Consider the following 24,657-nt stretch of genomic DNA (forward strand, 5'->3'; position numbering starts at 1 on the left):
ATTTTTAGCTGCAGCAATACGTAGATACATTTTTTGCAATTTTTTTATAAAATTTGAGTTTTCAAACTGTATAGTAATACAACGCCGTCATATGCTGCTTTGAAACCTATTAAAGGTTACTCAAAAAAGTAATGGTTACTGAATAAAACAAGATTCAGCTGCTACCACTTGCTACCTTGCGACCCCGAAAACATATAAATTTACATGCATCTTGATTATGTTCTAGAATATACGCTATTTCACGTGAGGTGGTGGCCAATAGGGGTTCGATTTTCAAAATTTTAAGATCAAATTCGTAATCAGCGACCCCGACAACCCCCGAGTAAGAAATTTTGAATCAATTACTTAATTTTTTGAGTTTTGGCCAGCTTTTCGGGAATCGGCCGCACTGTGCGTTGGTTCGAATCTCGGTGAAAGCAAAATTAATAAAAACATTTTTCTAATAGCGGTCGCCCCTCGGCAGGCAATGGCCAACCTCCGAGTGTATTTCTGCCATGAAAAAGCTCCTCATAAAAATATCTGCCGTTCGGAGTCGACTTGAAACTGTAGGTCCCTCCATTTGGGGAGGAGCTCGGCCAAACACCTAACAGAAGTGTACGCGCCAATTATTTTTTTTTTGGCGTAGAATTTTTTTTTTATGTAGAATCCTAATCTGTTAAGAACGGTTCGAAAAAAATCGTTCCATAAAATTTTACCCACCCTAATGTGTATACTATAGAAAAATTAAAAAAAAAATGTTTGAAGAAACGAAATTGCTATTAAAATTTTTTTTGTTAAACATCATGACTTAGCACAATCTGCATACGAAAAAAGTGTAATTTTGGAATGGAAATTTTTTGTGTTTTATTGGTTTTGTTGATTAGTGTATGCAAGGTATTTTCAGAGGTATTGACATTCCGAGTGAAAGTAAATTTGACAAGTGATAGCCAGTTTATGCTCAATACGTCTTGCTTTATGTACATGGCTATCACCTGTCAAATTTACTTTCACTCGGAATGTCAATACCTCTGAAAATACTTCGCATATTTTACCGATAGCCTTGGTGGTGTGGGTAAATCAGCTGATTTGTTTTTTTTTTCGCCGGGTCCATGTTGCTGTCAGCCCAGAATGAAGCAAGGCGAATTCAATCTTTGTTTCCTACTTTGCCAATACTTTGCTTTGACAATCAAACCTACAAAACATTGTTGTTGGTCTAGTGTCACTACCTTTAAAGAATGCACCTTGAAATAATGTAGGTAACTGTATTCAATTTGCCTTGACTGCTATCAACTTTAGATTCGCCTTGAACGAGGCTTTGACGCCAGTACACTTTGCGTTAAAGGTTATTTATAAACTTCAGTATCTAAAACATTTGTGAAATTATTAGAGGCCTGGCAATTTTTGTAAACTTTTTTCTTTTCAATTCATAAAATGTCAGTCACATTTAATACACAACCTTCCCGCAGCAGCAGTTCGAGTAGTACCGCGACGCCTAACGATGATTCCTCAACTTTTGCAGCCACATCGAATTTGAGACACCAGAACGCTCGCGAAAGAAATCGAATTGCTAGGCGCCAAACTGGTCTGCGCAGTGCACAGATCCGCGATCAGAAAAGAATACCAGATGATCTCGACACAAGCAAACCATTCCGAACACGAATTTTGCTTCTGCTCGCGTCGAAGGATGGCAATAATATAACTGTCAGAGCGTTACTCAGCAACATTACAACCACTTTCTTGCTCATACTCTGGACTGTAGTCATTTTGCTGATGGCTAGGAATAAGATACGCCCCGATGAGTCACGTATGTTCATCATCGAACCAGACAAACTGAGTACTTACGACATACCACACGACCAAATAGGCGACGAAATTGGCATAGTAATGCACGGCCCATTCGAGGAGAGCAACATTTATGCAGAAGATAAAGAGGTGGAAAAGGAAACGGTCACCATGAATATTGTGAGTATTGGCAACAACAATGCAAAGCTATCGGATGATTGGTACGTCTATCTGCTGCCTGGCGATCCGGAGCAGCAGCGCACAGTAAAAAATATGCACGTATTCGCACTCTCTACAAAGCTGAGCTCTGAGGAAAAGCAGCAACTGCAACTCTCCATGACAACCACCAAGCAAGTGACAATCAAATTGAGAGTCGATGCGTATTATGCCAACCGCAAATATGGTGTGCTGTCTGGTGCTTTCGTTTTGATTTTGATGTATGCACTGATTATAACGGAAGTTATCGAACGCACGCTTGCGTCCGTGTTCTGTGCAACACTGGCCGTATCACTGCTGGTCACCTGTGAAATTTATATAAGCATATCGACCATTATGTCTTGGGTAGATGTCGAGACGCTATTGATGCTATTCTCCATGATGATACTGATTGCAATACTTTCCGATTCGGGTATTTTCGATTTTTTCGCCGTTTACGCATACAAACTGTCGAAGGGTCGTATATGGCCGCTCTTGACTAGCCTATGCTTAATCACCGCCGTACTCTCGGCTTTCCTAGACAACGTCACCATGATGCTATTGATTGCGCCAGTTGTCATTAAACTCTGCGAAGCGCTGCAACTCGATCCAGTGCACTTGTTGACCTTTATGATAATCTACTCCAATATAGGTGCAGCTTCGACGCCTATTGGTGATCCGCCAAATATTATTATAACCAACAATGAGTTTATACGTCTGCATGGCATACATTTTGGCAATTTCATGTTACACTGCGCACCCTGCGTCATTTTGGTGATCATACAAACTTATTGTATTCTACGTTTTATGTTCAAGGATGAAGCGAAATTACGATTACACGAAAGCAAGGACGATAGCTTGAGACGCCTGGCGCGTCAGAGCGTACGTCTCAATTCAATGGTCTCCGTGGATAGTATGCGTAGGCAGAGCCAATTGAGCAGACAATCTGAACGGATTTTAATGAAAGTCAAACGACGAAAACAAACAACCGCGGCCTCATATAATTCGTTATTGGAGGAACTGCAGTCGGAGTATGGCATAAAGGATATGTCACTGCTCGTTAAAATATCCATCGCATTTGTTTTTACACTTTTGTTATTCTTTTCGCACGGCATTCATGGCTTACATCAGCTCTCGCTTGCTTGGGCTGCACTGGTCGGTGCGCTACTTGCTTTCGTGCTGATCAATATTGATGATTTTCCGTCGTTGTTGCAACGCGTCGAATGGTCGACTTTGATATTTTTTGCTTCGCTATTCATCATCATGGAGGTGCTGATCAAGAATGGTCTAATTGGTTTGATAGGCGAATATGTGCAGGATGTTCTATTGCTGGTGGATGGAAAATATCGCTTGCTAGTAGCGCTTATGCTAATACTTTGGGTATCTGCCATCACTTCGGCCTTTTTCGTTAATATACCGGTTACGGCTATGATGTTGCCCATAGTCATAACGTTGTCACAGGACCAAAATCTGCAACTTCCCCTACATCCTTTGGTATGGTCACTAGCTATAGGTGCTTGTTTCGGCGGCAATGGTACGTTGATAGCCGCTTCGGCGAATGTGGTGACCGCCGGCATTGCAACTCAACGTGGCTACAAATTTTCGTTCATGGCCTTCTTCGTTATGGGCTTTCCCATAATGTTGGGGAATATCGTTGTGGCCTCGATTTATTTAATACTTTGTCATGTGGTTTTCCAATGGCACGATCCGCCAAAGTATGATTAACCGGATTTGGGTTTTCTTGTTCGGATTGATGTTTACGGTATTTTTATGACTGAAAATAAAAAAATAGTTTGTTAAAATTTTCTTATTTGGTTTGGTGTCAGAGTAAAAATAAATAAAAAAGAGGTTGTCTGTAAAGTCGGTTTACTGACGATAGTTTAACGTGATAACGTCATAAGAAAATACTGATTGAATGGTTGCATTTTTCAAAAGAAAATTTTAATTTTATTTGTTTGATAGATATTTTGTATGGATATAGAGAATGAGTTAACATTAACATAACATAATATATTGTACTTTAACATAACATAATATATTGTACTTTAACATAACATAACATAACATAACACAACACAACACAACACAACACAACACAACACAACACAACACAACACAACACAACACAACACAACACAACACAACACAACACAACACAACACAACACAACACAACACAACACAACACAACACAACACAACACAACACAACACAACACAACACAACACAACACAACACAACACAACACAACACAACACAACACAACACAACACAACACAACACAACACAACACAACACAACACAACACAACACAACACAACACAACACAACACAACACAACACAACACAACACAACACAACACAACACAACACAACACAACACAACACAACACAACACAACACAACACAACACAACACAACACAACACAACACAACACAACACAACACAACACAACACAACACAACACAACACAACACAACACAACACAACACAACACAACACAACACAACACAACACAACACAACACAACACAACACAACATAACATAACATAACATAACAACATAACATAACATAACATAACATAACATAACATAACATAACATAACATAACATAACATAACATAACATAACATAACATAACATAACATAACATAACATAACATAACATAACATAACATAACATAACATAACATAACATAACATAACATAACATAACATAACATAACATAACATAACATAACATAACATAACATAACATAACATAACATAACATAACATAACATAACATAACATAACATAACATAACATAACATAACATAACATAACATAACATAACATAACATAACATAACATAACATAACATAACATAACATAACATAACATAACATAACATAACATAACATAACATAACATAACATAACATAACATAACATAACATAACATAACATAACAAATTACCCCGTATTAAAGCACTTACCAACAGCTTTCATTTGATACCCATATTGTACATACACAACCAAAGGTTACCCGGGTCCACGTTTTGACCTATATCTCGAGACCCCAGTCACGGAGCGGCATGAAAAATACTCTGTACAAAGGCATTCACCAACAGCTTTCATTTGATACCCATATTGTACATACACGTCCGAAGGTTACCCGGGTCCACGTTTTGACCTATATCTTGAGACCCTATCTACCAATAGGTATTCAAACTATACGGAAATCATCTTCAATACCTACTTAACAATGTGTGTAAGTTTGGTTTAATTCGGTTCAATGACACGGCGGGTCCACGTTTTGGCATATATTTCGAGACCCTAGTCATCAATAGGTATGAAAATTACCCCGTATTAAAGCACTTATCAACAGCTTTCATTTGATATGTATATTGTACAAACACATTCTAGGGTCCACGTTTTGGTCTCTATCTCGAGACCCTAGTCACGGAGCGGCATGAAAAATACTCTGGACTAAAGCATTCACCAACAGCTTCCATTTGATACCCATATTGTAAATATACATCCGAAGGTTACCCGGGTCCACGTTTTGACCTATATCTCGAGACCCTATCTACCAATAGGTATCCAAACTTTACGGAAACCATCTTCAATACCTCCTTAACAATGTGTGTAAGTTTGGTTTAATTCGGTGCGAAGACACGGCGGGTCCACGTTTTGGCATATATTTCCAGACCCTAGTCATCAATAGGTATGAAAATTACCCCGTATTAAAGCACTTATCAACAGCTTTCATTTGATACCCATATTGTACATACACAACCAAAGGTTACCCGGGTCCACGTTTTGACCTATATCTCGAGCCCTATTTCCAAAATAAAATATAATCCATGTTACTCGTGGATGATGTAGCTTTCGAATGGTGAAAGAATTTTTAAAATCGGTCCAGTAGTTTTGAGCCTATTCATTACAAACAAACAAAGTTTTCCTCTTTATAATATTAGTATAGACAACATATCTTATAAGGTATATGGTAAATATTAAAATACATTTTTTCCTTCATATATAATAAAAAAATTAATAATTATAACATTAAAACAACAGGTATTATTAACAAACTTGGTTTTATTTTAAATTCTTCAAGTGAATCAAATTAATAATAATCAATAAGAAGGCATTTGCAAATACAAATACGTGAATTTATATATGTACATATGCGCAATGAGCAAGGTAACTACATATGAGCAAGGTAACACTAAAGAGCAAGGTAACACTAAAGAGCAAGGTAACACTAATGAGCAAGGTAACTACATATGAGCAAGGTAACACTAATGAGCAAGGTAACACTAAAGAGCAAGGTAACACTAATGAGCAAGGTAACACTAAAGAGCAAGGTAACGACACATTTTTTCGTGCGTGCAGCCTGTTAAATCGGATTATAAGACGTTATCACGTCAATAAATAATAGGCGTGTACACTTCTGTTAGGTGTTTGGCCGAGATCCTACTCCTATTTGTGGTGTGCGTCTTGATGTTGTTCCACAAATGGAGGGACCTACAGTTTCAAGCCGACTCCGAACGGCAGATATTTTTATGAGGAACTTTTTCATGGCAGAAACACGCTCGGAGGTTTGTCATTGCCTGCCGAGGGGCGACCGCTATTAGAAAAATGTTTTTATTAATTTTGCTTTCACCGAAATTTGAACCAACGACCTCTCTGTGAATTCCGAATGGTAATCACGCACTAACCCATTCGGCTACGGCGGCCGTTGGGTAGCTTACCCAAAAAGGCATTGCTTTCAGAGTTTCATTGTTGAGGCAGATAAGAAATAAGCAGAGATATGGAGTGTTAGAGTTTATGGGGAGAGAGTTAGGTTAAGTTAGTCAGATTGCTTGTTTAACTCAAGACACACGGTTGCTCTAACGCCCGTGGTGATACCTGCATTTGTTTTCCTTCCCCTATCCAAGTTTATTAAGCCACTTAGATCTTTTTAAGAAGGTAACTAGTCACTTCAGTGCGACATTTTCAAATTTACCAGGTCGTCAAAGAAATAAAGGCCAAGATATTTGGCACGGCTTCTTTGAAGTGCACGACCTTCTCAGAGGAGGTGTTGTACCGACTAAATTTCTTCTTCATCTCCACAACTCCTGCAGATGTACTCTTTCTTATGAAGTATACCCATTCTACTCGTTACCGTGCAATTATACCCTTGAGGGTGCTGCTAGTTGATCTGTTGAATCTAAATAGGCATTTTGTCCTTTAATGATTCAGTTTTGGCCAGAGCGCTTTGGAGACCCTGCAGTTAGTAGTCAAAGACTAACTTCCATTTGCTTTCCGTCACACTCCTTTTCTTACACTTCAGTCAATCGTAGTGTATAATTCGTTTAGAGGAATGCTTATGTCCTCTATTACTCTATAAAGGTCCAGCCCACAGCCTTTCCTCACACATTCAACCGCTCTTTCATTTGTCTCCACGCCAGAGTGGCCGGGAACTCAAAAAAGTGTGGTGTAGTGTTGTTGGATGAGCGAGAGAGGAAGAGAGTTGAGTGGGAGAGATATTTCAACTTTTATCGGATGATTCAATTAGAGGTCAATCGACGTGGAATTTTTGTTCAGTATAGTTTGATTTTTTGTAATAAAAAGCACAGTCCATACCCTCGATGACAATTGCTTCCAATAAGTAGGCGTCATTTGTCACGAAGCTCGTGAAACCATGCCTTGACTGCCACAACCATTGGGTGAACAATTCATTTCATGACACATCCGCCAAAACCATATGGCTTCTAGACTTTCTTCTTTGAGGCTGTGTGAAGTCCAATTCTACATAGATAAGCCGGCTACAATTGAAACCTTGGAGGCCAAAATTAATCGAGTCATTTTTAAAATACCACAAAATTTGCTTGAAAAATCCACGGATAATTGGAGCCTCAGAATGCGCCAGCTCAACCACAGTTATGACCAACATTTTAAAGAAATTATTATTGTCGTTGGTTGTTTTGTATATTAAAAAAGATTATCAAATAAAATAATTTATTTTTCATTGTTTTTTATTATTGAAGAAAGCACTTATGAATCTACCGAGTCTGCGCACCATATTACCGCGGACGTGCCTTATTACTGGAATGCATACACAAGTACCGAACAGTGGTAGCCCCACCGATCCGAGGTATGATTACGCAAGATTAAATTAAAAACTAATTTGATCGCCGTTGAATATTCGCATTTAATGGAAATTTATTTATTCGCCAATACTCACCACCTATCCTGGGTTCGAGGGACGAGTCATTACAACTGAGTTAAAATATGTTCAAGAAGAATGAAATCTTGGATTATCGTAGTATCTACTGGAGCATACGTAGCTTATAAAAATAGTTGGACGATGAAACCATCAGCCATCGTTGATAACTTCATCTTCTAGGAGACTCAGTAAAAGTACAGCTTAGAGGGAAACGGCCAAAGTTAAAGGCGTGTTAGATGAGCAAGTTTAAGCGGTCACGTGAAGAGTTGGTTGACGACATGCGGGCTACATTGACATGCCGAAAAAGTATGTCTTGACTATAACCAGATCAGTTCTCTATAAGTAGGCGCTTAGCCCATTACAATAACCCGAAAGTAGTTGGGCTTGAGTGTGCGGCCGGCGTTGCCGAATGGGTTGCTGCGTTACTACCATTCGGAATTCAGAGAGAGAATGTCGGTTCGAATCTCGGTGTAAGATCAAAAATTAAGAATTCGTTTTTTCTAATAGCGGTTGCCCCTCGGCAGGGAATGGCAAACCTCCGAGTGTATTTCTGCCATGAAAAAGTTCCTCATAAAAAATATCTGCCGTTCGGAGTCGGCTTGGAACTGTAGGACCCTTCATTTGTGGGACAACCTCAAGACGCCACAAATAGGAGAAGGAGCTCGGTCAAACATCTAATAGATAAAATTAAGCCTCTCAAAAGCATTAATTCGTCAAGAGGGTTTTGCCTTATCGAATAGTCGATGTTCGTAAGATAAGGCGGATGTGTTGCTTTGGCAAAGTCTGTCAAACTTGTGATTTCTTCATTCAGTCACTGAAGGCAAATCAATCTTACAAACTATTCGTTTAATCATAGTGTAATTATTTATAGGATCAGAAGCAGATTAATTGCTAGCTTCGCTAGATTTCTGGAAAAACTTGGGATGCAGTTCTCTACTAAACGGAATCTAAAGAAAATCCAAGTATTTGAGTAGGAGTTCAAGCCGTGTACACTAAAATTAATCTGCCAAAGTGGACACTAGCGTAGACGGACGGATATCCTCCGAAGTACCTACTATAGTCAATGTTTCGCGCTCCCTCGCTCCCTGTCATTAAGACATCAAAGCGAAAATCATGAAGTTGAATGGGTCTGTAGAGCACTAAAGTACAACTGAAAATGTGTACAAGAATAATAGAGCCTAGCAAGCACTTTCGTGGTTGACATCACCAAAGATACATTTCGGAATAGTCGGCGATTGCAATTTGCCTTTACTTTCGATGACCGATTAAGTAACCATCTCACTCACTTGAGTTTTCGGTCGTGGCGAAAAACAAAGTAAGGGAAAAACAAGAAGGGCTGACAAAATCTGGCTAGAGCTGCACATTTCCTCATTGAATCCGAAGCACTGGCAGCGTATTTATTGTCCACTAAAAGCAGAAATATACTTGAAATTTAAGCAAATGGCCAAATCAAGTTAAAATAAGACAGGATAAGCAAAACAGCGAAACACATTCAGCCCAACTCTATACAAAATGCACAAAAATTTAACATCTTTCAAATCTCTCTCAAATCTCTCGACGAACAAAACTAATACCCTACAAGGCTCTTGTCATGCCCGTCCTAACGTATGGCGTAGGAGCTGGAATGATGGCAACATCTGTTGAGGCATCTCTTGGAGTGTTTGAGAGAAAGATTCTGCGCAAGATTTTTGGACCTTTGCACGTTGGAAACGGCGAATATCGCAAGCGATGGAACAAAGAGCTGTTTGAGCTTCACGACGATATTGAGATAGCGCAGTGAATAAAAATCCAGCGGCTACGGTGGCTGGGTCAAGTTGTCCGAATGGATACAAACGCTTCGATGGTATTCGATGCGGTACCAGCGGGTGGTAGCAGAGAAAGAGGAGGGCATCCTCTGCGTTTGAAGGTGGAGACGGGCTTGGCTTCACTTGGTGTTTGCAACTAGCGCCAGTTATCATTAGAAAGGTGGCGCAAAACTAAGCACCCTATCGGAAGATTTATTACTTATTGAAGAGGCGTCATAAGTGAATCATATTTGAGAATTGTGCACTAGACAGCTGCAGTATGCAAAGAGGCAAGCAATGGAGCGCGTGAAGGTACAAATAAAGGTACAAATAAGGATTTCCACTGCTCAAAGTCGTTTTTTTTTATTTAATAAAAAAGTTATGCAAAAACAACTGTGGATGATTAGTTCTGCGCCACCTTGTGCATATAACTCAGCCGCTTTTCATTTAGTTATCGCTTCATGAGTCGAAAAGTTTTCTTTGCCACCACAACATAATTGCTTTTTCTTTTTTTGTCACCGATCTATTATAGAATTGACAAATAAAAATTTTTTCATTCTCGGTAAAATCAGTTTTCGTTCAATTACTCACAATTTGTAAAGGCATCGACAGAACGAGCTACGAACGAATATGGCTCAAGATTTTACACCACAAATATCAGGTGCATCATTATCCACTTCTCAGTCCAGAGTGGAACTCGGAAAACATGGAGGTCTAACTCGAGAGGGTTTAAATGAACTGCTAGATGAGGAACTAGAATTATCTAAAGCCCAGAGGAAGCTTTTGCGCCATTACGGCATGAAGATAAACCAAAAAAGAAAGAAGAAGAAACAAAATGAACTCGACTTACAAATTAATGATATTATCGAAGTTAAACGAGAATGGGCAAAACCCATAGGACTATTCCTCGTGTGGTTTTTATGTACCTTGCAATTTCTTATCTACAGAGATTTGCCAAATAGTCAAAAACTAATCGCAATTTTGCCAAATGAAACGCTAGAACTAATTGTGCCCGATATAGCCGATGTAACCAATACAATTTCGCTGTCAATTAAAGGACCCTTCCTGTCTGATGGCGATTTGCGGTATGCGAAGCGCGAAAGTGAAGCGAGATTTGTCTACTTGCAGGCAATGCGCACATTTTACGATGAAGAGGGAACGCCTATCATTACAGTGCAGATTGCAAACGTGTGGCGTGAATATATCGACTTGAGCAAACCCATAGAGATGATTAGCCCAGACGAGCGTTATGTCTTGCTGAATGTGTGGAAAAATATTTCCAAAGATGAAAATACCCAAGTACGGTTGCGCTTATACACCGATCTCGATGTGATTGTAACGTTGAAATACAACTACGATTGGTTTCCTGTGCCGGCAAGCCAAGGCCTACTCTACGCCGTACTTGTGCTGGCACTACTCTACGTATTGTATATTTTCGAAATAACTAACCCCACGATTGCATCGTTAATATGCTCAACATTCGCCTTGGCCATATTATCGGCGCTCATACCGATTCCCAGTTTCGACATGATAATGCTATGGATTGATATGCCTATGCTGTGTTTACTGTTCAGCTTAATGCTCATTGTGTCCGTAATATCCGATTCTGGGGTATTCGACTTTGCGGCCGTCTACGCATACCAAATATCTCGCGGTCAAATTTGGCGTCTCATCTTCTATCTGTGCATCTGCATCAGCGTTATGTCGGCTTTTCTCAACAACAGCACTACGATGCTACTCGCCACGCCGATCATTATTAAACTGTGCGAGGTCTCCGGCTACAATCCAGTTTATGTGCTTACCTATTTGTTGATTTGTGCTAATATCGGTGCCGCATTCACACCGCTTGGCAGTCCACCAAACATCATCATCACAACTAATCAGTATTTGATGCGTAAAGGCATTGTCTTCAGTAATTTCGTCATACATTTGGCACCGTGCACGTTTTTGGTATTATTGCAGACACACTGGCAGTTGCGTTACTATTTCAGGCATACCGATTTGATCGGATATAAAGAGAGTTCGATTATACGCGCAGAACGCATCAAACGTGGCATAGAGCGTTGGTCACGCGCATCGAGTAATGTGGGCAATGTACTGCATGACGATAAAAAGGTACGCAATATAATGCTGCGTGTAGTTGAAACATTTCGTGACGAATATATAGAGGATGAACAGCCTCAGGCTCAGCCTAAGCCACCCGTTGTCGATTCGAAATTCAATTTTGAAGAGGCACTTAAAATGTTGAAGGCTCATCATACATCCATCGACAAAGTCTTGCTCATCAAAAGTGCCATAGTCTTAGTTTTTATAATCATCATCTACTTGCTAGGCACCTACGATTACTTCAATATGGTTAGTTACTCTTGGACAGCCGTGCTGGGTGCTCTACTATTACTCATACTGGCGGAGGTTAATGATTTTGAGGCACTGCTGTGTCGCATTGAATGGTCAACACTAATGTTTCTTTCCTCATTTTTCGTTCTAATCGAGGTACTTTCGAAGATGGGCTTTGAGCATTTGCTTGAGGGCATTGTTACGAAGGCGATTACGAATACGGCCGAGCGGTATCAGCTACTCGTGGCGCTTATGCTTGTACTCTGGATAACAGCCTTGTCGTCAAGCTTTCTCAACAACAATCCCGTCACCCAAATGATGGTGCGCATAGTGATATCTCTGGGCCAGAATCCGAACTTGACTTTGCCATTGCAACCGCTGGTGTGGGCGCTTGTGTTGGGTGCCGCCTTCGGTGGCAATGGCACAATCATTGGCGCTTCTGCGAATATTGTAACGGCTGGCGTGGCAAACAGGCATTTGTACAAACTCACATTTCGTTCGTATTTTCTAATAGGTTTTTCAACTATGCTCGGTAATGTTCTTGTTGCATCTTTGTATTTGATTTTGATGCACGTCGTGTTTAAATGGGGTAATAAATAAATGAGCCAAAGAAGAAATAAATAAATGAGTAAATTAACTAAGTTTTTGTTGTTGTTGCTGTAGCAGTACCTTTACCCTGTCAGTGTAGTGTAATCACCGGTCGTCTTCGTCTAGCTCATGGTAGGCCCAGGAAACATGCTGTTTCGACAGGTTGGGTCCAGAGGGAGAGGGGTGTTAGATCAGTGAGTTTGATGGGGCATGTGAAAAGGTGGTTAGTGTCGTGCGGGGTGCCTTCGCATGCCGGACATATGTTTAGTATGTCGGGGTCGATTCTGGATAAGTAGGAGTTTAACCTGCTACAATATCCAGAACGTAATTGTGCTAAGGTTACGCGGGACTCTCGCGGAAGTTGGAGCTCTTCGTCTGCATTTGGTGGTGGTTGTACTCCGATAACAGCGTTCGGAGGTCGGGAGCTTAAGAAGGTGGTAAGGGTCTCCCGCTGAATGTCGTTTATGGCCTGTCTGTACACTGTCCGATCCTGGAGTGGTCTGTCTGTTTTGTCTAGGATCTCGTCCACGTAACTTAGAAAGTGCCTCCTGATGTGCCTGGAAGGTGGCTCAGGCTCAAGCAGGTGTCTGCATGGGTGAGGCCTATGATGACACCCTAGCAGAAACTGCTTGCTGAGCAGTGTGTTATGCTCCTTCACAGGTAGCATATGAGCCTCGTCATGCAGGTGTTGTATGGGAGACATCAGGAGACATCCTGTCGCGGTCCTAATTGCAGTATTTTGACAGGTCTGGAGCTTCGTCCACTGCGTATCACTGGTTCCAGGCGACCAGACAGGCGCAGCATAGTTAAGAACCGGTCGGCCTATTGCTTTGAAAGTCGACAGCAACATTTCTTTGCCTTTGCCCCAAGTGCTGCCGGCAAGCGACTTGAGGAGCTTGTTGCGATTCTGTACTTTCGTTGCAATAGCGGTTGTATGCGCTGAGAAGGAGAGCGAGCTGTCAAAGGTGACTTCCAATATTCTGGGGCTGTTTACCGTCGGTATTGGGGTATCATCGACGTGAACCTGAAGTTGCAGCTTGACCTCCTTTGTCCAGGTGGTGAAAAGGGTCGCCGTGGATTAAGTGGGAGAAAGTTGTAGGTTTCTCGCAGTGATGAAGCGAGAAAGGCGGGCGAGGTAGTTGTTTACTTTGGTGCATAGGCCATCGATGTCATTGCCCGACGCCATTATCGTGCAGTCGTCGGCGTATGTTTCGAAATATAGAAATTAAAAAGCAAGGGTGAAAGGACACCACCCTGGGGTACTCCCTGTTTTATTTTTCTCTGTTTAGACGTTTGGTCTCGAAATATCACCGACGAGTGACGACCACTCAGGTAGTTCGCGGTTCACCTCTTCAGCCCTGGGCCTAACTAAGTGTTTGGGCCTACTAAAGGTAAGTTGAGGAGTCTATAAGAGGGAGTGTTTGTGGGGAGGCGAGTTAATTTGAAATGCTAGTTAGTACTTGCGTAATGTGATTGGAAGTTGTATTTAATTTGTGCTCGGCGGCTAGGGAATCTGGCAACCTATTTTATTGCCTGACAAGTGAGGCAGATAAAGGGCCTAACGAAATACAAAAGGGTCACAACTCAAAATGTACCTTCTGCTCAAATATGAACGAGACGTTATCAATAAAACGGTCCGCTGATGACATATGGCAAAAATAAATTTTTTGTTTTTTGGTAGGACTGTTATAAGCTACATGGCAAATTTCAGCGTGATATGTCACATAGTTTGTTTTCTGTGCTACTGTAAACAAGTCAAGCTCGAGTGTGAAAAATTTTGAGTTGTGACCCTTTTGTATTTAGGGTGCGATATCTTCCCTGCACATCGCAATCGAAAGTGTTGAACTGCCTTCCCAAATTAATTACATACAAATTATAGAAAAACTCCGCATACATAGAAAAAGGCTCTACCGTGCGAAGGCGGCATAAAATTGCTTTCATTTGTTGAGAAACATCAAGACGCACACCACAAATTGGAGGTGGATGCCATATATACTTAATTGTACTGTATATGGGAGTTGTGCTTAAAAAGTAAGGCGAATTAAAATTTTTCGGGCTATGTACATTTGATTATAATTTATTTTGTTTTTTTTTTTGTGTTTCAGTACAAATCCTGTACACTTTCATGTTTCAACAACGAGGCATTTTTAATTTTTTTCTTTACAGATAAGCAGGGGTTGAAAAGTTCCGTTGTTTTTTGTTCAAAATTAGTTTTATTCATCAACGTAACTTCCATGAAGAACAACGCAATCATTCCAGCGCCGCTCTGTTGTTTCATGACCACTTTCGTAGAACGACGTATCTTTCGCCTCAAAATAAACTTCAGTTTCAGCGATAACCTCTTCATTCGAGCGAAGTTTCTTATCGGCAAGGTCAGGTCTGCGACCAGCCAGTAGTCGCTGGGAGCCAAATCTGGCGAATGCGGTGGATGTGAGATCAATTCGAAGTTCAATTCGTGGAGTTTTACCATTGTTTGGATTGACTTATGACATGGTGCGTTGCCTTGATGAAGCAAAACAGTAAGCAAACGTTAGGCAGTGAGCAGTGGCCACTGCAGATTTCTTCATTTGTGCAAAACATTCGCCTACTCTCACTACTATATATAATCTGGCTTCACACAAAGTCATTGTTGCATTATACTGTTCACTAGACAGAGCTAGTTTACTTGGGCGGCAGCCCTTGGTCGGGAAAAATCCAAGTCATTCCGGTAACGCAGAACCGGCTGCCATGGGAATGGCATAGTTGCTCGACAGCAGTGGTTAAAATACTTGGCCATATTGGAACTAGCTTTGACAATGGCAACTGGATACTTCTGTGTTTACTTCGCTTTTCAAAAGCATTTGACTCAGTACATCACAACTTGCTGCACTTGAAGCTTAAACACTATTTTGGCTTCAAAGGCAGAGACAGGTGAAGCTCATGGCCAGCTACTTTAAGGGCAGAACGCAGAAGGTTAAGATAAGCAAATTAGCATATTATCAAGAGCTAAAGGATGAGATAATTCGGTACACTAACGGCATAGAACCTCAATTATGCACCAGCGTCATCGAAAATTTGGACCATCGGATGGAGGTGTGCCGCCGAGGTCGCCTAGACCATTTGGCCGATATTTTATTCTATGCGTAATTGAGCTATACCAGTATTATCATAATAAAGAAAAATGATAATAATTTCCTAAAAAAATTGTATTTTATACAAAATCAACACCGGCCCTTGAAACTTAACCACCCTGTAGATAAGCAACTATTTGCATTTCGTGGTCTTTGGAGGTGTGCCGCCGAGGCTGTGGCAGCTATTTGGCCAATATTTTGTTTCATGCGTAATTGAGCTATACCAGTATTATCATAATAAAGAGAAATGGCAATAATTTCTTAAAAGAGTTCTACTTTATTTAAAATCAACACCGGCCCTTAAAACTTACCCACCGTTTACAATGGTATTTCTCGTTGGTCTCGTTGCAGATTTATGTTACAAAATAAACAGTTATTTTTGTGTCATTTCTGTTTGGCCTGATGATAACTCTCTATATTTGAATGCGTCAAAGTCATATGTCTTAGCTATTTACATGTAATAGTGTGGCGTATGTTGATAATATCCCTAAATTGTGCATAGTTACCAGTTCCCTTGGCTTTACGGATAAGGTAAAGAAGTTGGCGATTATTCTTAACACAAAACTTAATAAATATGAGCTGTCTCCATATAATACTGTTAAAGTACTATTAAAAGCCCGAGAGTATTGTTTACAAGCGCGCGGAAGCATGTTGCCGAGAGTAAGCGCGAAAAAAGAAAATCAGTAATAGTGTGATTGCATTATAAAGGGGTTTCCAATAAGAGGTGTTATTTTAAATATTTGACAAGTAGAAACTACTCCATTAATAAATATGGAACGATAGATGCTTAAACAACGCATTGAAATTTATTATTGTAAAATTCACTATAAAAATGGTGAAAATTTGGCAGAGACAGTTCGTAAAACTTGAACATTTTTGGCTCATCGTGAAGCACCTCATTACTTTTTCGAAAATGAAGCTGGATCAACAGTTACGATGAGTGGATTGCGCTATCGGGAGATGATTAACGATTTTTTATGGCCGGAATTGGATGGTATTGATCTGGTTAACGTTTATTTTCAACAAGACGACGCTATGTGCCACACAAGTAACGAAACCATTGATCTTTTTTCAAACTAACACCTCTTATTGGAAAACCCTTTACTTGGCTGGAAAACTACAACCAGCGATTGTTCGAGAGCTCGAGCATCTTAAAGTAAATAAAGTTTTTGCTTATCGCACCATACTCTTTACAATGATACTTGTAGCATCGCGTAATGTCATGGAGGTGGTCATCAAAAGACTGCAACGTCACGTGAAACGGATCAAAAAGTGAAGAAGCGACTTGAGCGAAATCCCCGATGAAGTGCCAGTCAAATGGCGAAATAACGAAAATATCTGACTATAGCATTTGCCGCATACTGAAACATGATCTCAAAGTCAAGTCTTACTTACTTACTTACTAACTTAGGTGGCCATAACAACCCGTTGCCGGTTTACGGCCGACCTCACTAGCTCTCTCCAGGCGCCTTTGTTCCGCGCGCGCCTTCTCCAATTCTGTACACCAAGCGAGCATAGGGTTTCCTCCACCTGATCTTTCCACCGGAGCAATGGTCTTCCTCTGCGTCGGCTCCCTTGGACTTCGCCAACGAACACCTTCTTTGCTGGAGCTTCTTCATCCATACTCACGACATGCCCTAGCCAACGCAGGCGTTGGATGGCGATGCGTTGAACTACGTCAATGTCGGCGTACAGCTCATACAGCTCGTGGTTCATTCTTGAACGGTAGTCTTCGCCAACGCGCACAGGACCGAAGATCTTACGAAACACTTTTCTCTCGAACACCCCAAGAGCGGCTGCATCACTTTGTGACACTACCCATGCCTCTGCGCCATAAAGCAACACGGGCATGATGAGCGTCTTATAAAGTGTCAGTTTGGCCATGCGAGAGAGGGCTCGACTACTCAATTGCTTACTTAGCCCCTAGTAGGCTGATATCGTTGTTGATGTTAACGGCGGTGCCAAGATAAATAAATTCTGGCACAACTTCGAAGGTATAGTTGTCCGCAATGACGTGCGTTCCTACACGCCGTGTGTTCCGCGTTGGAGACAGCATGTACTTCGTTTTACCCTCGTTCACCGCCAAACTCACTCGTGATGATTCCTTTTCGATAGCAGAAAACGCAGCGGTGACATCTCGCTTACAGCGGCCGATAATGTCAATGTCATCGGCGTACGCAAGGAGCTGGACACATTTGTAGAAAACAGTGCCATTACGATGAACACCTGCTTTTCGCAGCAACCCTTCCATAACGAAGTTGATGAGGTTGCATGACAGTGGATCGCCTTGTCTGAAACCTTGAACGGTACTGAATGGCTCGGAGAGGTTATTTCCTACTTTGACGGAGCTGGTTGTGTTGCTCAACGTCATTCTGCAAAGCCGTGTGAACTTCGCTGGTAAAGTCAAGTCTTACAAGTTCCAAAAGGTTTATGATCTCACATAAAAGCAGCAACAAGTCAGACTTGAGTGAGTGAGGGAGTTGTTTCGCTTGGCCGAAAGCGGTCAATTACCGAAAATTGTGTTTTCTGACGAGAAATTTTTTCACATTGAAGAACTAGTAAGCCCTTAAAGCGATAGGGCTTATTTGGCCGACCGTTCATAGGAGAATTTGAGTCATCATTGGCCACCAGGAGGGAGCACCCGCCATAGGTAATGGTTTAGGCCTCTGTAATCGCCGATGGACGCTCTCCAATTATTTTCATCGAACCTGGCGTCAAGGTAAATGCGAAATATTATCGGGAATGTATTCTGGAGGTTGCTTGGAAGCCGTGAGCAGACAAACATTTCGATGGCAGACCATGGACGTTTCAACAGGGCCCAGCATCATCTCACAAAGCTCGAGTGAACCAAGAATGACTAAAAAACAACGTTCCCAACTTCCTAATGTTCACACAATGGCTCTGAAATTCACCAGACGCGAATCCGATCGATTATTCTTTCTGGGCCATTTTGGAGGATAAGGTCGGAAATAAAAGATTCACCAGTTTCGAAGCGCTGAAACAGGCTATTATCCGCAAGTGAGCCAGAAAAAATACCTGCAAGTCACATTCGGACAGCATGCGATTCATTTCTCTATCGGGTCAAGGCTATAGTCAAGGCAAAGGGTAGTCATTTTGAGCAAAACTAAATGGATTCTTAATTTTGTATATTATTATTTTCTCACATTTTTTACTTTTAATTGAATAAAAGTAATTTTCTAAACTAAATTTATGCCCTTTCCATTTATTTACACTTCGAGTGCCGGACCCTGTAGCATCCGAAATTAGTTGTTAAACACAATCTTTCATTACTGAATCATATTACTTTTTCAACTACCCACAGAGAAGTCCACATTTCCGATTAGTTGGGTATAGTCCTCGTAGTGTCAACAACCCTCGGAAAAATACTGAAACGTCGCCCAATAAATCTCATATAAAATTCAAAACAACTTTAGTTTCTTATTATGTTTTTATGGCTTTCTTACATTCGAAATTGAGTAGCTCAAATAGAAAGAGACAAACTGCGATTGTTATCTACTCAAAAGTGTCCTTGAAACTGTAGAAGGCAAAGTCGTCGAAATGCTACCAACAAAGCAACAAATAGGTAATCTAAGCAGCTTTCAAAGCAAATTACAATACCAGCCACCTTTCGCAGGAGCTCTTTACATATTAGAATTCAAAACACCAGCTTTTCTGTATGCGCTGCCTGTAGGTGTCGTAGTTTGCGTGCTCATAATGGCGCTGTGCTGTTGGCGTCATATTGGCCAACATTGTCAAAGCTATGGCTATGGCCATGGTCATATACTTTGATGGTAATGACGATGGCTGTGGTAATAAGTGTTTGTGTGTGTGTGTGTGGGTGAGTTGACGATAAGCGTGCTGTTACCATTGCCACTGTTGTTGTGCTTTTATAATATTACCTGTTGGCAATAATATTACTTTACACGACATGTGCTACAGGCTGCAACGGGGTATGCACACGTACGTACATGTATATACAGCTGCGTTCACAATAATAGAAGCGTGAGGAATTACAAAACTTTTACTATTTTTTTTGTATTAAATTTGTTTTACTTTTTCAAATTTCACAACAATTTTGCAACAGCTCCCAACTTTCAACAAAATTCACAAAAATTTTGCAAAATTAAAAAAAAATATTTTCATCAAAAGTTTCAACTTTGTAATCAGTTTCTGTATTAGATCTCGGTGTAAGCAGTTTTAAAACCCATTAAATTTCCGTATAATAGATCAAATGTAAATTTCAAGTCGCTCAAAAATTTCACTGAGATCTGACAATTTGTTTGCATACGATGCCGGAAATTTTCTTCAAGTCTTTTATACAAAAGAGTTTTTAATAACGTTCTCCCGGAGGCAATCAGTAAATCTCTGGGCAAGCTGGGGGTTGGAGCCGACCTCTCCAGGTTCATCTACAGAATGCTTAGCGACAGAACGGTCGTGGCAGAGTGGGGCGGCGTCTCTCTCCGCCGGCAGGTGAGTAGGGGCACACCGCAAGGCGGTGTTCTCTCACCATTTCTCTGGATCATTGTTATAAATGACTTGCTGGAGGAGTTGGTGAGGAGGGGCTGTAGGGTGATTGCCTACGCGGATGGGATATCTGAACGTAGTTGTTCGATGGGCAGCGGACTGCGGCTTATCGGTGAATCCTCTTAAGACGGAGCTCGTCCTTTTCACAAGGAAATATAAAATACCCAGAGTTCATCTCCCCTCGATGGGGGGCGCTCCGTTGGTGCTTTCTGACAAGGTGAAGTACCTAGGTCTAATCCTTGACAGCAAGCTGACGTGGAAGACCAACATTGAGAAGACAGTAAGGAAGGCAACAATCGCCTTGTATGGATGCAAGGGCGCAATAGGCAAAACATGGGGGCTCTCGCCTAGAGATGTATTTTGGCTCTATAATATCATAATAAAGCCAATCCTGTTATATGGAATCGTTGTCTTGTGGAACTCACTGGAGAGGTCGACATCAGTTAAAAAGCTAGAGAGAGTTCAGAGGTCTGCACTCATTGATATCAGTGGGGCGCTTCGAACTACTCCTACCCTGGCGCTTAATGTAATGTTAAATGTGGTAACTATAGACACCGCAGGCAGAATTGCCGCTGCACGTACCGCAATCAGACTGAGGGGATTGGGATATAAGCTCAATCTCACATATGGGCCCTCAAGCATCTTCAGAAACTTTGAGTTCATCCCCTCGTCAATGGAAGCAAAACATTCTCCACCCACCTTCCACCAAGGGAGGAGTGGACCGGGGACAACACTTGGGGACAGGGCCTAGTTAACATGTTCACGGATAGCTCGAAGCTGAACGATAGGGTTGGAGTAGGAGTATTCTGCAAAGAGCTCCCCATCAACAGAAATTCAGGCTACCGGATCACTGCAGTGTGTTCCAAGCAGAGGTGGCCGCAATTAAAGAAGCAGCTGAGTGGCTACTTACTTGCGTAGTAACTATCAAGAAAGTGAATATTTACTCTGATAGCCCAGCGACAATTATAGCCCTAAGCTCTATGATGGTGCATTCGAAAGTGGTCAAGGAATGTCTGGTCTCTTTCTTGCATCAGAATTCTTCGATACAAAAATGATTTGTGTACCTGGTCACAGTGACATTGCAGGAAACTGCGAAGCCGACGAGCTGGCCAGACAAGGGACCTGTGAGGTAGTGTGCCCGCGAAAGGAAAGGATCGGGATCCCCTTGACAACCTGCGCTCTACTCCTGGAAGGATGGGATTTGCACCAACTCAGCGAGCGCTGGACAAGTACACGAACGTGTAAGGTCGCGAAGTCCTTTTGGCCATGTTTGATTAGGAGGCGCTCGAGGGATATTCTGAGGATGACAAAATCTCATCTCTCAAATTTCATGGGCATCCTCACGGGGTACTGTCCGCGGGGTATACATGCCGTGAGACTCGGAATTGCTTCGAGTTCTTTTTGCGTCAGCTGTATGGAGGATGAGGTGGAATCATCTCAGCACCTGCTCCTAAGCTGCCCAGCCTTCGCGGGACTAAGATTCAAGCATCTTGGTTCTCACTTCTTTTCTGCGCCTGCTGACATAGCAGGTATTGAAAACAAAAATCTGATGAACTTCATCAGCAACATAAAGAGGTTAACACAACCGCAGACTAGTCACCGTTCGTAGTCCTCAAACACTCAACCGTCCTCTTTTTTCCTTCACCTCTTTTTCCCCTCTTGCAATGGTATCACAAAGGATGAACCAAACTTCTACGTCCAAGTGGGCCCCCTCTCTGGACAACCATCACTACCTAACTTAACCTATACAAAAGAACTTGGTAAAAAAAATTATTGAAACTCATCGTGAATTTTTAAAGACTTCAAATTTAAATTTTTTGTATCACTTTCGCACAATTTTTTTTAAATATTCTGATTAAAAAGTTGAAATTTTGGTGAGTGTTTTATTAATTCGTTAAATTTTTTTGAAACCTGCACTTTTCGAGTATTTACGCCGAATAGTCTCCAAAAGTGCATACTTTGAAATTTCTAAGGCTTCTGATTAAAAAGTCATAAATATTTTGAATTTTTTTGAATTTTGGGCGGGCCATATAGCGTTTGCTTTTTAAACCACCTATTTTTTTGAGAACATTTGACGACATTTGTTTTCAACAGGACGGTGCCACATGCCACACTGCCAAAGTTACACTCGAACTTTTGGCTACCGTTTTTGAAAACCGAATAATCAGCCGAAATTCCGATATCAATTGGCTGCCTCGGAGCTATGATTTAAGCCCATCCAGAGACGATTGATGCTTTAAAACACGAAATCGAAGTTGCCATTCATGAAATTGGAGCCCAAACAATCGAAAATGTGCTAAAAAATAGGGTTGATCGAATGGCCTACTGTAAAGCCAGTCGTGGCACTCATTTGAACGATATTATTTTTCATGCATAAATGGCAATGTTCAATCTTCAAAATCAAAAAAAAGTTTGAAAAAATATTGATCTGTTTTTTTTTATAGCCGATTCAAAAAGCAAATTTTAAATGGCCCACCCTATACAAAGTTTGATTTTAACATAAATGTAATAACTTTTTTTATAATAATTTTGTACATAAAAGAAAATTAAGTAAAGTAAAAAAAAATTAAAAAGTGGAAAATTACGGTCGGTGTTTTTTTTAATTTTTAGTCGTTTTTGTAACTTGCACTTTATTTGCGATGTTTGGGCTATAAAGCAGCATACTTTGAAGTTTTGTAAAGATTCGGATCGAAAAATTTCAAATTTTGTATATTTTGTCGTTTTGTACAAATTTTGTGGCTTTCAATTCTATGGTTTTTTAAGCATAAAAAAATAAAACAAACAAAACCGAAAATTAAATTTAAGAAAATCATTGCAAGCTGTTAATTCATCGCGCTCCTATTATCTCGAACACAGTGGTACACTTCGCCGTGGCAGCGGTCATTTCATTTTACCTCTAAGTTACATTCTCCTCGCTACCACACCAACCTGCAAGTGTGAAAGCTTATCCACACACATCACTTTGCACTGACATTGCATACACCCAGGCGCTGATATTTGTAAATGCCGGCGCGCTACTTATAGCCTTCATCAGTGTAAAAATTGTAGCGGAAAACACAAAACCACGTAACAACAATGGGCCGCAAAGAAATGCTCAGCACAACAAATAGCAGCGGCAGTTAGCAAAGAGCGAGGCAGACACATGTACCCGTAACGTGCACAGAGAAATTTCCTTCTTCAATTTTGTATCGAAGCGTTTTGCTTCGAAAGGCGTGGCAGAGCACAGTGCAGCCCAATACAGGCTGGGCTACAAGGATCATTTATTTATTTATTTTATTTTATTTTTTGAAATGCTTCGTTTTAAATTGGGTTCTAAATTTTGTATGAATTAAGTTTTTATTTATTTTTTATTTTATTTTATAAAGGTTTACATAACAATAAAATTATTATACAAACTGAAAGTAGTGCAGCGCTAGCATCGGAGATTTTCGGCTGGCAGGTTGATTATGGCTCGATTAGATCCGACGAAGTAGATCAGTATCTTTGAGATAGTTTTATAATATAGATATGTTGGCTTCGGTTGGGTTTTTTAATATTTCAAGAGGGTCAATGTTGCGAAAGTAATGATGTTTAGTCGATGCAAGGTTAGGGCATGAAGACAGAAGGTGATTTATACTCAGGGTGGAGTTGCAAAACGTATTTGCAGAAAAATTTATAATTATATTTCATGTAAATAAATAAATAAAGTAAATTAAATTAAATATTCTTTTCACATTGCATTTGGAATGTGAGCGCTTTTCAGTTTTTATTTTCTCAGTGTACGCTTTCACCTATGCCGAACTATTTACATCTACAAGTATGCCTTTTCCTGGGTTAGCAGTCGCGCCTTTGGCAATATTTGGCACATTAGCGCCATTCCAAAGCACGAGGGTGCCACAACAGCAATGACGTCGACTACTATTTTATATAGCCCCAAAGGAGACCAATAGCGCTCAGACACTTTTGCGACTTTGCACTTCGTGTTTAGCGCGATTAGAGGCATGACGGCATGTCGGCATATGCGCATATTACCATTTTTATTAGCGCCCAGTTGTATGCCTCTATTTGCACACAGAAATGTATATATTTAGGTTTGCAAATAGGCATTTCTGTTGTTTCCGACTTCGCATTTGCCAACGCCATACTGACTCGATTTGTTTTGTTTTTTTATTCGCTGTTGTT

General features: G+C 40.7%; 3 protein-coding genes across 3 annotated transcripts in view; all 3 read left to right on the top strand.

The window, feature by feature from the left end:
* The first annotated feature begins 1,374 nt into the window (after positions 1-1,374).
* On the top strand, positions 1,375-3,772 carry LOC128863922 (P protein-like). Its single transcript, XM_054103343.1, has one exon. It carries the CDS (start codon positions 1,411-1,413, stop codon positions 3,679-3,681), a length of 2,271 nt encoding a protein of 756 aa, XP_053959318.1. The 5' UTR covers positions 1,375-1,410; the 3' UTR covers positions 3,682-3,772.
* A 6,706-nt stretch (positions 3,773-10,478) lies between these two features.
* Positions 10,479-12,894, top strand: LOC128863724 (P protein-like). The gene has a single exon (XM_054103031.1). The coding sequence runs from the start codon at positions 10,568-10,570 to the stop codon at positions 12,872-12,874; it is 2,307 nt and encodes a 768-aa protein (XP_053959006.1). The 5' UTR covers positions 10,479-10,567; the 3' UTR covers positions 12,875-12,894.
* Positions 12,895-19,732: 6,838 nt separating this feature from the next.
* Positions 19,733-24,657, top strand: part of LOC128863611 (gamma-aminobutyric acid type B receptor subunit 1) — a 290,985-nt gene continuing 286,060 nt past the window's right edge. Inside the window, exon 1 of the mRNA XM_054102849.1 lies at positions 19,733-19,810. Coding sequence (XP_053958824.1) covers positions 19,733-19,810 — 78 coding nt within the window. The remainder of the gene's footprint in view (positions 19,811-24,657) is intronic.

The sequence above is a fragment of the Anastrepha ludens genome, chromosome 5, assembly GCF_028408465.1.
Source record: "Anastrepha ludens isolate Willacy chromosome 5, idAnaLude1.1, whole genome shotgun sequence".
NCBI lineage: Eukaryota > Metazoa > Arthropoda > Insecta > Diptera > Tephritidae > Anastrepha > Anastrepha ludens.